The sequence below is a fragment of the Tinamus guttatus genome, unplaced genomic scaffold (assembly GCF_059628265.1).
Source record: "Tinamus guttatus ecotype Peru unplaced genomic scaffold, ASM5962826v1 Tinamus_guttatus_pri_ptg000470l, whole genome shotgun sequence".
Classification (NCBI taxonomy): Eukaryota; Metazoa; Chordata; class Aves; order Tinamiformes; family Tinamidae; genus Tinamus; species Tinamus guttatus.
In genome coordinates, this window is record NW_028289004.1 from 3,279,107 (window position 1) to 3,294,599 (window position 15,493).

Here is a 15,493-nt window from a genome sequence, read left to right on the forward strand (position 1 = left end):
CCTACTTTCATGCAAGCCATGAATTATAGCACTGCTTGCACCATGATAGACACTTGAAAGCCTCTGTTTTTGAACACTCTTTTTGAATGCCTCAGATTCAATCACACAACACAATCACTATACAGAAAGTGAATATATTTTTCCCATATTCAAAATCCGTTTAAAAAAAAAGAAATGTAAAAGAATGCTTTAATGCTCCCCACTAAAAAAAAATTAAATGCATGACTAATCAAGAACACACAAAAAGATTTCCAACAAATACTTATCCTTATTAACAGCAAACGCTTAATACAAGAAGTCAGTTTAAACAAAAGACCTTTCAATATTTCATCTTCACGTTACTAAACTGACAACCATATCTTGGTTGTGCAGAGCTTCTACAGCCTTTTTTTTTTTTTTTTCCACCAGTTACATCATGAGGAAATTTAATGGCTTGCAGCTGCCAAGCTGGAGGTGTCCGTGGATCCATCCCACGGAGGAAGTCCTGCTGCTCCCCTTGCCATACCTTGGTGGACGGAGGGTTTCACTGCGAGGCACCTCACCTCGCTAATCTGGCAAAGATTAATCCTGCAGAAGAAGTGGAGAGCTTTTTGTGCCATTGGCAAATGGAACCTATTCACGAAACAGTCTGACGAGCACCAGAGGAATGTGCTGTGGTCAGGGAAGAGGGGACGAAGAAGAAGCCACTAAGACCTCTTCCTTTCCAAGGATAAGAACAGAGGATACTAAGGAGAGTAGAATGACCTAACACCTTACAAAACGGGTTAAATCAATGCATCTTTCATTCTGTTGTAACAACCACTGACCTGGCAACAAGATTAGTCTGAAAGTTTATCTCTGCCCATTGCAGAACTACATATCTGTATTTGCAACTCAAATTTCATCCACTTCTTTGCAGACTGAATATTAAACAACAAATGAAGCCAAGAGATTTTTCAAACTCAAAACAAGAATATATAGTTATCAGACTTCTTGATGTGCAAGGAAATAGCACATAAGATCTAGGCCAACACAGATTTTTTCAGAAAGATGCAAGGGATCTGATGGACCAAAACAGATGGAAAAACTTGCTTAAGAAGGAAGTTTTTCCTTACTTGTATTTATGGAGTCATTATTACAGCAATATAACGAAAACACCACAACGTTTCACAAAGACATGAACAATCTTTAATAATGTTGGTTAAACAAAGATTTTTCACACACTTTCATTAGCCAAGACAAACATGTGAATGCCACCAACCATTATTAATTGTAGGATCTACTTCCTCATTCTCTCTTTTATTTCACTGCAAAACTGTTCTTTCACTGAAAAGGCAAAAATCTGAAATGCATTTTCATTCTGATAATATGCTTTCAGTAAAATATTACTTGCTGAGATTTTTCTGTCAAAAATAAAACGTATCTAGAAAAGGCACCGATATACTCATCGGCTCCATTTACTTTCCTCAAAGCTGCATTTATTTAAACTACACCCATTATTTGAAGTACCACATTGAGTTTCAAGTGAGCCTAAATTTCAAATAACTAATAAATTAATAGTAGCTGTGCTACAAAGACTATGACAGCAGTGCCATATACTGAACTCAAAAGATGTTAGCAAGGGGAAAGCTTTTGAAATAAGCCTTTATCAGCTTCAGATGGTCACTCGAAGACAATATCTGAACACGGCAAACATTTCTCATTTATATATATATATATATATATGCACACAATTTTGAAAAATTCTATTTAATGTTTTTACAAGAGTCCTTCATTTAAAAAGAAACCTCCAAAAACCAACAGCAGCAACATCTTTTGTAAAACACTACATTAATTAAATGTAATTCATAACTGATCTTCTCCATTTAGGAAAAATAAACCTGAGTCTACTGCACTGAATAGTAGGTGTGGTTTTTTTGCCTTTGTTTACGCATTTTTCTAGTAACATAAACGGCATTAAATGTCACCACCAAAACTAGTAAAATCCAAGTGCCTTAAGCATGAGTGTTTTACGTAAATATACAGATATGTCTCAAGCATGCTAACAGTGGAGCATAAGAATGGTGTCACCTTGGTTTCCCAAACAGTTGTCAGTGATCACAAGACTAATCAAATGGAAAACCACTCATACTATCATAAAACTGAAGCGCATATATTTTCCAAAGGTTTTGTATTTACATTTTTATGAACAAAATGGAATTAACAACAAGCGCAAGAGGAATTTCTCCTAAGCGCACTGTTCAAATGAAACCTCTACTGCAGTTTACAGGACAGAATAACCGGTACTAAAGTGCTATATACACACAATACAACATTTATTCTGTAGAACAAAAAAGTAACTGTTCTGTTTTTCATTTCCAAAATTTACTTTGGGGATTCATTTCTTCATTCTGCATTAATAGTATTAGTAAACCACATGTTTTAGTAAAACATTTTGCCTCAGTTGCAGATCTATTCAGTTGATAATAAAAAGGACTGTAGACATTCACATTAGACAATGTTTTGTATTTTCATTAACTTAAAAAAAAGGGTTTCTTACTTTTCCTAACTGAAGAACTTAACTTTTACCTGTAAGTGTCAGATCACTCACAGGCAAATTATACCAAAACTGGTAGGAAAAATCTATCATGTTTCATTGCTCATTCTTTTTGCTTCAAAAGTTTTAAAATCCTAATTAAAAAAAATATATATATGGGAAAAATAAATTGCCTGTTAGTTCTCAATATGAGCACGGAACAACAACAAAAAAAAACAGTGAAAGATTAAGTAACACTTGGACTATTTTTTCTCATGACTGTTTTCTTAGCTCACTTGCTACTGTGGCTCTTAGTCTGTCAAAACTCAGGCAGAAGAATAAAAGGAAGGAAGTCTTAAATTATACTTTTGTGAAATGTGATATTGACCCTAACATAAGAAGAAGCTACATTTTCTCTTCCCTTTTTCCTCATGTCTTCCAACAGTAACCAAACGCACACACACACACACACTCTCAGGCACTCCTTTTCCTGAACCACAAACACCAAGAATAAGAAGCCACCTAGCTGCAGAAATCAGGCAGGTCTTGGAACGCTTGAGTTTGCCTAGGCATGCATTTCTGTAAAAGTAGTAATATCTGGACAGCAAGCAAAACCCTACAATAGATCTCAAATATATACCCAAGCTTAATGCAAACTGAAAAGGAATCTAAAAAAAGGCAGCAACATGTGAGCAAAAATTCGATTTACTGGACTGTAATGTAGTTTGAGGTGACAAAATCTGAAATCAGAAAAAGAACAAACTTTTGTTTCTGTGCTTTTCAATATTCCTGAAAATACTTTTTTTTTCTTAAAATGTATGATCTTTACATAGAAAAATAAAATTATGTCTAATAAGATATGGGAACATTGGATGGGAAGTCTGTCACCAGGACACGTATGATTCCTTTAGTGTAGAATTCAGCAGCACTTGTGACCTCTCAACAATTCTGAGAGCAAATCCTTACATAACTTGCTATTAGCCTGAGCAGTTTGGGCCCCTGCTGCCATCCGAGACAAGGACCTCGGGGTCAACTAAGATGCTGTGGGATTTGAGTCCAGATCACAGAAGTTTACAGACTTCGAGATTTACAGACTTTGTTGACAGTCTCCATAAATACTACAAAAAGTTATAGGACAGGGAATTTCTCAGCTATACGAATCCAAACTTATTAAGAAATCACAATTCCACGCTACTGTGTCTAATGCAGACCCAACCTTCATACACAGAAGCGGGTGGCGCGAGCCGCAAGCGGCGACCGGACGCCCCCAGACCCCTGCGCGGCCCCGTGGGCCCGGCCTCGCGCAGCCGCTCTGGGGGCGCCCCCTGCCGGCCGCCGCGCCCCACAGGGCCTTCGCCCATGGCGGCCCTTAACGGCCGCTTAACGGCCGCGCGGGGGAGGGGGGAGGGCTCCTCACCTTGAACATCGCGGTAGCGGCGCGGGCTGGCGGTGGCGCCGGCCGCGTCGCTGCGCTGGTGACGTCGCCGAGCTCGCGCCGCTACGGAGACCCGCGAGGGCCCAGCCCCCTGTGCGCGCGTCTCGGCGCCCCGGCAACGCAACGCGGCGGGGCGGGGCCCGGCCATGGCGGCAACGGCCATGGCGGCGGCGGCGGCGGCAGCGGCCACCATCCAGCGCGGCTGGCGGCGCTACGTGCGGATGCGGCTCTTCAGGCTGCTCACGCGGGCCGTGCGCGCCGCGGTACGGCCCCGGCGGCCGTTAGCGCGCCCCCCGGCGGCCGTTAGCGCGCCCCCCGGCGGCCGTTAGCGCGCCCCCCGGCGGCCGTTAGCGCGCCCCCCGGCGGCCGTTAGCGCGCCCCCCGGCGGCCGTTAGCGCGCCCCCCGGCGGCCGTTAGCGCGCCCCCCGGCGGCCGTTAGCGCGCCCCCCGGCGGCGGCCGTTAACGCCCCCAGCGGCCGTCAGCGCCCCCCAACGGCCATTGGCCATTAGCGCCTTCGCCACTCCGTGTGGGCAGGAGGGCGGGCGGGGAGAAGTGTCCTGTAGCGGCTTGTTAAAACTCACGCGTGGTTTAAGGAGCTCTGCGCTTGTGTGCGTTGCAGGAGCACTGCATCACGCACGAGATCATGCGGAGGGTGAGCCCCAGGGAGGCTGAGCTGCTAAAGGATCCCAGCATGGAGTGTAAAGTCCGCTTCAGGTAAAGCGTGCGTTGGTTGTGCCCAGTAACTGAATCTGGCATCAGTGTACAGTCGTAAGAATAAATCGTTTTGTCTGAACCGCAACCTTTAAATCATAACATTACCTGAACGCACTCATACTTTAAATTTTAAAAAAGTGTTCTAGGGTTCAGATTTTTTTGAAAACATACCATTCCATTCTGAAGACTTAAATTCCAGCATTTCAATTTAACAGGGAATGAACTGATCCTACGCTTTGTATTGCAGGATTTCTCTAGTAGTTCTGTGACTTCCTTTAAATTAAGGGGTTTTCTCACTGTTCTGAAAATCAGTGAGAATTTCTTTTGAATTTTAGTGGATTTTCTGTAGTAGATACAGAGATCTATTGTTGTAGATAAATGACATTTGTTATTTGGAAAGTTTTGAGTTCTTAGGAACTCCCAGGGTCAGTGAGATATGAAAATGGTTTTAGTAACCATTTTTAAGCTATTTTTAATTCAAGTCACATTTAACCATTTTTAATTCAAGTCACAAAACATTACTGCTCTTTTACTACATTCTTTCACCCTGCTCATCTTTATGTGTATTTTGTTGTTGTTTAAGTACTGATTCCTCATTAAACTGGGAGTGATTTAAAAAATATTTTCAGCTACTGATACTACTTAAACTATCTTTCTGCAAGAACAGTTTCTGGCTCATGGGCCTTTCGTAAAGAAAGCAGAATTTGATATGTTAACTTGCAGCCCTTATAAAAGATACTAGGATATTGAGAAATGTTTTAATGCCATTAGAATTTACATGAAAGTGGAGTATAGAAGAAAAATAAAAGATGGATTTCCTTATCTTTCCATTTACAGAATATTAAATTAGAAAATAAAACTAACCCTTTTGGCATATTTTAGCACTTGGTTTTTGCAAGGGGAAAAAAAAAAAAAAAAAAAAAAAAGATCCCAAGGAATTCATTTGAAGCAAGGTAGACTGAAGCAGGGTCTTTGCAGTTTGTGTCAGAAATAATGTTCTAAATTCCCTTCAGATAAAATAAAACAAGACCATAGTCTTTTCTGGTATAAGCCATGGGAAATCTGTTCTCATATTGCAGTTAATTAACTGTGTTCTTTGTTTCCTCAGATTTGCTGGGCAGGAATTTCCACCTTTCGTTGTGTTTAAGATTTTTCGCCACACCCAAGGCAAAAGCAGCAAATATATTAGTGGGAAAAGAATAATAAGTCCATCAAATGAGGTGACTTACTATGTGTTCAAGTGTGGTCATTTTTTGATCAGTGAGTGGTATCTTGCTGTTTTTTTTTTCTTCCCTCTCCCCTGTCATTCTGTAATATGTTTATCTCCTTACTCAATCTTTTAATTAAGTACAATAACAATACTTTTCAAATGAAAACAAGTGACTTGCTTCTACTGAATGCTGTTAATTTTCAGTTAACAAAGAAAAAAATGTCTTCAAGCTTCTACACAAAGCTTTACACAAAGGTACATGGAAGCATTTGGCAGAATTCTTTGTATAGATGGTTGTGCATGGGATAGAAGTGCGTTCCGTGGGCTGTGTCCTGTAGCTGCCCTCACAGTTCTGTGGCGAGGCAGTTCCTCCAGAACGAGCCTTGAAGGGGCTCTCCTGACTCCCTAGTGTCGCACCCAATAGGGCTGCCCGGGGCGTGAGGAGCCTTGGTTGCCTGCCTAGGGATGGAACACAGGCTCCACCAGAGGGAGGTAGGAGCACTTGAATCCGCTTTCTGCTTTGAAATGCACTTCTCTAGGCCCTTCTCCTATGGCTCCAAGGAAAGCCATGGCTCCTAAGTAGCAACATAATCAAGAAACATGGCCACGCCCAGGTCCAAATATTATAGGAATTTAAAATAGTTAATACTGCTTTTAAAATATGCATCCTCTTAAGCTTGGAAATTTTTGTCCACAAGTTTGTTTATATAAATTAAAGCATCCTGGAATTATTAATTTGAATTATCAGGTACTTCATCTGTTAGGGTATTGTGGAGAGACAGAACAGGTACACACCCTCTTATATCCTCTTAAATGTTATTTATAATAATTAAGTTTTGTTGTGCCGTCTTTAAGAATTTTCTTGCTTTTAAACTCTTCTTACAGACTTTATATATAGACTTTTACAGACCTGATGGAACCAGGTACATCATGAAAAAACATTTTCCAGACCAATGGGAACGCTTCACCATCCCACTGGAGAACTGGATGATGCACAATGCTTTTCTAGTTTCTCAATTCTCTATAAATTAGCAAAAGGTCCTTTTTATTTGTTGGGTATTGTCAGAAGCAATTTGAGGTGAAGAAAAATGGCTTTTGGCTTGTGCCTGTCTTTTTTGGGGGGGAGGGAAGGATTTATTATATTTTTTTCTGCTGTATTTTACAGGCAGCAGCTGATGCTTGCAAGTTAATGGGATCTCGGAAATATTATGAACAAATAGTGCAAGATGAGCTTCAGTATGAAAAGCAGAGGATAACAGATGAAACAGATGTTGCTACAATGAAAGACTACATGCACGTAGGAAGTGTTTCAGATATTTTATTATAGGTTTTGGTAACGAAGATTCCCTTGTTAGCAAAGAAGTTAGGATTTTATCTAAAATGTACCTAAGTGACTTCTAGGAAAGAATGATATTGGGTCTCTTTTCTGTCACCATAGAAATATACTTTGTCATTTATATTTGTGGAAAATAAGCAGTAAGAATGTGGCAGAAGTTTGTGGAAAATGGTTTCATAGTATTTTACAGCAACTTTGTGAGAGCATAGAAAGTGACTGAGCCATTTGCAAGGCAGTCACATTTTTTGATGTGTTTGATTCATGCTCAAGATGTTAAGAGGCAGAAAGTTTTGAAAAGATTAAAATGATGTGAAAGTGAAAAAAGCTGAACTAATGGGACCTCTTCTGGTTAGTGCTTAATCAAAGCTCTATCCCAGGCTGTGGCTGGGACTGTGTTTCCCAACTGAATAAAGAAGAAAGATTTTTAACCATTTCCTCTCTTTAAGTTTATTACAAGAATAGCAAAGTGCTTTGTTACTGCTCATACAGTAGTGTAAATATTAAATATGCATGTTTTTGTAATCTTTCTAAATTCAATGCTTACACAGCAATTATGTGTACACTTACAAAATACAGATATAAATATCTACCGAACAGATAATTCTCTAAAAATCAATTTTAAAAAAATCAGACTATTTTGTGAGCTCTACCACCTTGAATGCATTTTTTTTCCCTTTTATGTGCAAGTTCATCTGCAAGGTGATTCATATGTCTTATTAAAAAGAATGGGAAAATCTTTATAGAAAAGACCAATACAAATATATTAGTTTTCAAGCAAGTGTATTGTTCTTTGACAGTATATGAGTAGTCTGGATGAAACCCCTGCATACTTTGGTGGCAGGAACAATTGCTGGAGAAGGCTGTCTCTGCAGAATTTCCCCAGGACAATGATCGTGTATGACATAATGGATTATGCTCAGTCCAGAAGACTGTCAGACAGACTTAAAAAGGAGCTGAAGTTTCTGCTGCTGAGGCCACAGAATAAAGAACTTTGGCATGATCAGCTCATGGCTATTGCTAATATTAGGTAAGAACCCCTACCATGTTTCATTTTATTTTGCATGCCAGTTTTTTTTCACTTCAGTTGGTAAAGCACTTAATACTTGTGAAACTGGTATTTTCTTTAGAACTAAACTGCAACACAGAAGAAGTTTAAAATGTTACTACATATGAACTCAGCCTAGGCAAAAATGCAATTTAAGCAACTTTATTCCTAATTCTTTTACTTAGCTCTTACATGCTAATCTTTTGCAACATTGGATTAGATTGCCTTTTTTTTTTTTTTCCTTTTTTTTTCCCCCAAGAATAAAGGCAGTCCTTTACTCGACAGCTATTTGCTACAGCTTGGGGGGGGGGGAATCCTGCATATTTCTGTTTAAATTAGAGTTTGTAACATCTACCCCTTTAAATCTACCCAATGTAGTTACCTACTGACACCGGAAAACTTTATAATTCTGAAAGGCTAGCTTATCCCAATGTTCTCTTTGATGCTGTGTCTTCTTTTTTTTTTTTTTTCCAAAACCCATTTTCCATGCACCTTTTCTTCATTCAAAAGCAATATATAATACCATGACATGCCACTATTGTCTATCAGCCTGTTTAAAACTCATTTAAAAAATCTTTATAAACTGCTTTTCTGCCTCTTGCTGTTTTCGAGAATTTTTTAAGTTAAAATTTTCTTACTTAAAGTCAAAGTTTCATGCCATCAAGAAAAAGGCAGATGTCTTTTTCTTTCAAGTTATTTTGAAAATATACAGTTAATAGAAAAGATCTGGCTAGGAGGGCTCCAATACACTGAGCTTTCTGTTTCAAGCAGCTTTCACCTATCGTTGGGAATCCGGCTTCTTAAATAGTTTCCACAAAGCACAGTAGGGTGAGGTATGTCAGATATACAGTTTTTCTAGGTAGGTTTCTAAATCTATTTCGTATATTACCATCTCTTTTAGCATATATTTGTTAAAACATCTCATTGAACTGTCTTTTGAAAGGGTATGTAATGACGGATTTTATCCAGTGCCTTTATGAAGGAAGCGTAGTTAGTATTTTCATCAATGTTCTGTTTCATTATTTTAATCATTCTCTAAAAGGGAAAAAAAATGGGTTAAGCGGATTTTTGCATTTAATAATGCTGCTTTGTTTGGAGCAAGGCTTACCTCATGCTTTTGCTTTTCAACTTACTGTGTATATTTTTAAAGTATTTTGCATTTAGTCCTCACCAGAGGTGCTGTTTTGGCAGCTCTGAGCTCTGAAGTCATACGCTCTATAAGCAAATCATGTTAAGAACAGGCAGATGCCATCACGCGTTTCTTTGTGCTTCCCAATTGACTTACCTTTAATTACATCAAAGGGATTCGGTCTTGAATTTCTGTGTGCTGTCATCAGCTTTGTCACATTCTGACACCATCCAAAATATCCTCAGTACTTTCTAAATACGGATTCCGTAGTCTAAGATAGGTGACAGGTAGAAGAGAGAAACCTATTGTGGAAAAAGCAGTTTAATGCAGCTGAATGCAGTTTCTGTTTTGATATTACCATAGATAGGCAAGCTGACTTTCCTTCCATAGTTGAAATCTCTCAATATCTTTAGTTCCAGCATTTCTGAATTGCAGCCTTCTAGGCTCTTCCTTCTGCATAAAACAGTGGCTCTTCTATTTATAAGTTGCTGATATTACCAACAGAAGTAACAGTGAGTGCAAACATATTGCAGTGCATCGAACAGGTTCCATGCTACTAAAAACAGGTCAACGTATAAGCTAACAATCATCTTTTGATGCTCTAAGTAGCAATCAGAACGATTCCAAGTAATTTTAACAGTTTAAACACATCTCTCATTGCTGAGAGCGGGAGGAGTTCCAGCATCGTCCGTCTGACTTGCCATTCATCCACACAGAGAAAACTTCTGGAGAATATAATGTTTATGACTACATGCTGTGCCGTGTCTTTCAAGATTCAAGCGAGCTATTCCTTGAGAAATAGGGAAGGATTTGCATACCTGAATGGCCAAGCCTGTACTTACAGTATTAGTGAAGCCGGGGTTTGAGTCCTGACTTGTTTGCCTGCTAAACCTCTACTCTGGTACTTGAAACCAGCTCAGAAGAGAAGCAAACCGCTCTGCAGAGTGTCTTTGGGCAGTTTAGGTAAGAAGAGAGATAAACTGAGCAGCACATTAGCAACAGTCTAGATTTTGTCCCTGCCTAGTGTCATTACCACCATCATTTGATATAACAGGAAAATATGATGAAGAAAAACATTATTCTCCCCCTTTCTAGAAGATAAAATTTGGTTTCATGGCTGCCTTTGTTCTATCCAGAACAAGATCCTTTCTGATAGAAGCTCCCAAGTTGTTTTTTTGCTCCTCTTTTCTAGGTCTTCATTTCCATCCGATTCACCAGTCACCTCCTCATTCTGCTGTAACCGACTCACTACGCTGTCCATGCGGTCAACACGGTGCTCTTCTCAAGCTCGGCAAAAGATAGCAAAAATGAAGAGGGCCTATTTGTGTGACAAGGAGAGAGAGGTACGATGAAGAATTAGAAGCATGCGGTGGCTTTCAGGACAGAATCCAGTATTTTGGGGAAGAGTATTCTTTAGCTAGGAAGTACCCCTCTATCTCCTTACACTTTGGTAGCAAGCCAAGTGGCATTTGTTCAGGCTATTTTTGCACCTCTCCATTAATTTTGGAGCATCAAAAACAAAACTTTTTCTCACGTTCATCAAACCCCACCAGTCCCTTCAGAATACTGCATTATGGGTGTATTACCACCAAAGAGCTACCTATTTAGCACCTGACAGTACATATGTTTAGTTCTGAAATGCATTTAACTATAGAATGGGCTTGCAGAGGCTCTTTCACAAACAGTTAGGAAAATTGCTATCTAGAGTGTTCCCTTAGCTGTTTCTCTAGGCTGTTCATTGGCATCCTTCTACCTTCAGCAGCTACCACCAACCCCTTATTGTAATGTGCCATCATTCATGTTTCCTCCTCCCTGCAGAGAAGAAATGAGGCCAAATTCATGTCAGGAACTAAGGGAGCACACATTAATAATGCACAGACTGACACTCTCTGTACTTAAGACTGTTTCTCCCCAGTGCAGCAAGTTTTTGGCTATTCAGCTGCACTAGTTTTGTACAAGCCAGTTTGGGCACAGTTTAAAAGAATCATGGTTTAGTTTGCTGTGGCATTTGACACAATTCAGGTGTAATTTTATTTGGTTTGTCTCTTTACCAAGTTATATCACATGATTTTTAATAGTTCAAAAAGCACAGCAATAAGGACCTATGCATGCTATATACAGGCACGGAAACCAGCTACTAAAAATGGGAGTGACTTCACTGGGCATCAAGAAACGGCACTGTCACAATTTGAAAAGCCTGAGGATCAGTCTCTTCTTGCAGATGAAGAATGGGAACATGAAGCAGCTACATTGTATGCTTGGTCCCAGGCGTTATCTCTTGAGGATGTTGGGTGATTTTCATGTGTAGGTAATGTAAAAAATATTCAAAAGTTACAGCAATGGAAAGTGACTAAACTTTTTAGTCATTTGAATGTCTTTGGTCCTGCTTTGAACAGACTGCAAATATAAAAGCATGGCTTCCTACACCTACTTTACACGTTTAACAAGGTACATATATTCACTGTAATTGTTCTTCACTGTGGAAAACTAAAACAACTCTGCACTGCAAAGCTAGGACAAAACTAACACCAAGCATGTGTGATAACTATTTCCGGTTCAGAACTTCTTGGAAGTTGGGCTAGCTCAGCAGCTGGGCATTGGGAAGCTTGTACTATTTCTTGGGTTGCAATGTTCAGTTTGTTTAACTTACGTAGAGCTATGCCTTACTGCCCTTGCTTTTGGGTGCCAGTACCAAAGCAAAATTCATCTCTCTCCGAAGTCAGCTAACATGTCCCACTAGGGTTGTTGGTAATTTGATCGGCTCCAAACAAAGATGATGTGTTTGGGTTGGTTTGTTTGTTTTAAAACCTATAGTTCATTCAGGTAATAATCACCACCTGATTTTTCTAACAGTGTATTTCTTTTCAGGGTTCTGGATAACGTGTCAGAAGAAACAGAAAGGAAAAATATATCACTTGCTAGTAAGAAATAGTTCCAGATTGCAGTAAATAAATAGAATCAGGAAAAACATTTTGCACTCTAAAATGGTTCTTGAAACTTGCCAAACTTTTAACATTCTGCCAACAAAATGTTGAGTGGCTTAAGAAAATAGCAAAAAAATCCTGCTTTCCAGGAGTGAAAAACAAGGCTATCACTACACCAGAGCAGCAGGAAGTCTTATGCTGTGCGTTATGCTAGCACCATGGAGCTGACACAGCTCCATGCATTTTGTACAGCTTCTAAAATCAGAAAAGGGAAGCAGAGAAGAGGAATATACTGACCATCTTTATTTTTTCCCCTGAGATTAAAGAAATTAAAGAAAAATGCAGCACATAGGGGAAATATTTGGTTTTAGTTGGCATCACTCAGTTTCCTTGGATAAAGAAGAGAGAGTAAAATCTAAGAGCAGTATTCAAACATTTACTTTCCTCAGCAGTATCCAAATACTGAAAACATTTAGTAACTCATAACAACAGAATGTGGTATCTGGCTACCCAAGGGACTTTTTACAGTCCAATCCTAGGACCTAAGGTAATAAACCACAGGAAATAGAAGATTCTTGCACAAAGGAATTAGGTGGTTGGTTTAACTATGATTTGTGAGATGAACTATATTGGGGGGGTGGAAAGTAAATGAAACAGTATTTTGAATATGTGTCAGGACATACTGGAAATGAGTGTGGGAAAGGAGGCTGCCAGTAAGACAGTTATAAATTACTCAATTTTACCACACAGATGTTAAAAGTATATTAAATATAAAATTGAATAGGGCAGTAGCTAACAGAACTATGTATTTCTCTAGAAAAAAAAATATTCAGCAACATTTATCCATAAAATGTATGAGAATTGTTATAAAGGGAGACTTCATCATGAGACATATTTGACAGACATATACAACACTTCCTTAGTTTCTAAAAGCGCTAGGGAGGATCAAGCGAGAAGGCTTGGGCACGCAGCCGGAGATGTGTAACGGCAGCATCCGTTCCAGTGGGCACGGAAACGCGGCTGGGTACTCACGTGGAGATCACGCCGCCGTGTGTCTTTACTAGTAAGCGTGGCCCACAGCATCTCTCAGTGCAACTAACATGTGAAGTGTCAGAGTGGGAAGTGTTACAGTAAGAAGCAGAGACTGTCTTTACAGACAAGCCCCATCTTTTCCCTTGAGAGGGCCAAAACAATTATACTGGACAAATGACCACTAGTCTTGGTTACAAAACATTGAAAAAAAATCTGTAAAATTTAATAGGCCAGAATAGGGGCAAGGAGAACAGCTGTCAACAAATACCTTACAAGCTCAGGATGCACGAAGTTAATAAAGAATGTGAAATACTGAAAGCAAGAGTTTTCCATTTGCATCACAGGCACACAAGCTGAGTGATCACAAATAGGTGAACTGCTGCCAAAAACAAGGGCAAATATTCCAAAAAGGAGAAGTATATTGCACAAGTAACCATGAACCACTTAACCTGAGAGCTCACCCCTGTGAAGCTGCAGAACCCTTATCTGGGACTCCCCACCAACTAGGAAGGTGCTAAGGAGTCAGCAATGTCAGCCTGCATAACGTCACCAGCAGAAGGGTGTTCTTGAGAGTACGGCCTGTCTCACAATAAATAATAGGTGAATAAAAATAATTGCCAATTGTCAAAGGGAAGAGACTGCTCTCGCCACCTCTTCCACCATAGCCAAGTCTAATATGTTTGGTCTCCCTTTGAACTGAAAATGGGGACACATCACCCTCTGAGAGGCTCTTTCTCTAGCCATGCATTCCAGCGGGACCAACACAAATACACCTACGGTATCATTAAATATGATACTGCGTAAAATATATATGCATTTACTAAGTATATATGTATATAAATTAAATATATTACATATAAATTAAATATAAAATAATATTTCATTAAATTAGATGCAAATATTGCGGAATGAAGTCAAGTTACCGAAGAGGGAGGAAAGTAGTGATTTTGTACAAATATCATTTAAAATCATTTTCAATATTAAAATAAAAATCAGGAGCTATTTTAAAACACAAGATTAAAAAAAAAAAAAGATGAAACAATCAATCACAGTCATTTTCAAACATTCCCAATAGCAGGTCTTTATACTAGAGATTTTCATTTGACAGTGAGACACTATTGAAAAACAGAGAGTGGCAGATAAAAGGAAAAATGTAAGAAGAAGGTTTTCATCAGACTGCTTAAGAAAATAAGCAAATATCACAACCTCCTGTTCTGTGTTGTCTTCCTCTTCTTACCATAACCTGAGATAGTAAATGCACCTGATTCTTGTTGCAGAGAGGCTGAAGCAGAGTGGCCTAGATGTCTGACACTTGGAAGTCCAAGTGTGTAATAAGCATTTGTTGTCTCAGAGCCCACTGTTCAATGATGTTTGATGGCTACGAGCAGACTCTTGCAAACTCTGACTAGCAAAGGCGGCCATCGATTCACAGATTTATCATTTAAATGTATGTCTTGATGTTGATTTAGCTGTGAAGTCAACGCAGAACATTGTTTCACGCTCGAAATACAGAGTAAGACATGTGAATGTACCAGAGCCATGGAAACAAGGAAGGTTACAAGATACAGCTCAAGATAAAAGCTTGATGCTACACAAGGACTTCCAGCATTTCCTGCTGGGATAACTTTTAACATACTGCACTAGGCGATAATGAGGCATGCACCATTAACTGAGCATTGCAAATTAAGCTTAATGTCCCCGATCATTTCCTTAACCAGCTGCACTTTTAAGTCCTGCAGAATGTTATTCAGGGACACTGCACTTAAGTATTACACAGGTTACACAAGAATGTTTAAAGATTAAAAATATTTATTTACACTTTTCTATATACACACTTTATACATTTTTTTCAGTTTAAAAACAGAACAGAGCACATATGCAAGTCTGAACATACTATATCCATAGCAAGGGAAAATTACCTTCTGCCAAAAAACAACACAAAAAAAAGCTTTTAAAAACAGTTAAAAGTCTATTCTTAAATTATTAGAAGAATTTTATAGCAGCCCTGGGGTAGTCATTAGAGTGTTAATTCAAAATGTACACGAGGTCATATATATATATATATAATTCTAGGTTTAAATAGGAAAAGTCTTTCCAATTGCTAGACACAAGCACAACAGAGTTTGGAAACAGCTTTTCCTGTTCACTTATCAAGTACATTCTTTTGAACAGT

The 15,493-nt window shown here is 39.1% G+C and overlaps 2 protein-coding genes across 3 annotated transcripts in view; one reads left to right on the forward strand and one right to left on the reverse strand.

The window, feature by feature from the left end:
- Positions 1-3,999, reverse strand: part of APOO (apolipoprotein O) — a 30,975-nt gene extending 26,976 nt beyond the window's left edge. Inside the window, exon 1 of one of the 2 annotated variants that reach the window (XM_088532763.1) lies at positions 3,912-3,999. In XM_088532763.1, the coding sequence (XP_088388889.1) occupies positions 3,912-3,920 (9 nt within the window). In that variant the 5' untranslated portion in view covers positions 3,921-3,999. Of the gene's footprint in view, positions 1-1,240; positions 1,261-3,911 lie in introns of those variants that run through there. The other variant, XM_088532764.1, reaches the window with a different exon arrangement.
- A 76-nt stretch (positions 4,000-4,075) lies between these two features.
- CUNHXorf58 (chromosome unknown CXorf58 homolog) lies at positions 4,076-11,833 on the forward strand. The gene is made up of 7 exons (XM_088532769.1): positions 4,076-4,192; positions 4,550-4,644; positions 5,753-5,864; positions 7,020-7,151; positions 7,988-8,217; positions 10,557-10,707; positions 11,486-11,833. The coding sequence occupies exons 1-7, from the start codon at positions 4,076-4,078 to the stop codon at positions 11,657-11,659; spliced, it is 1,011 nt and encodes a 336-aa protein (XP_088388895.1). The 3' UTR covers positions 11,660-11,833.
- Positions 11,834-15,493: the final 3,660 nt, after the last annotated feature.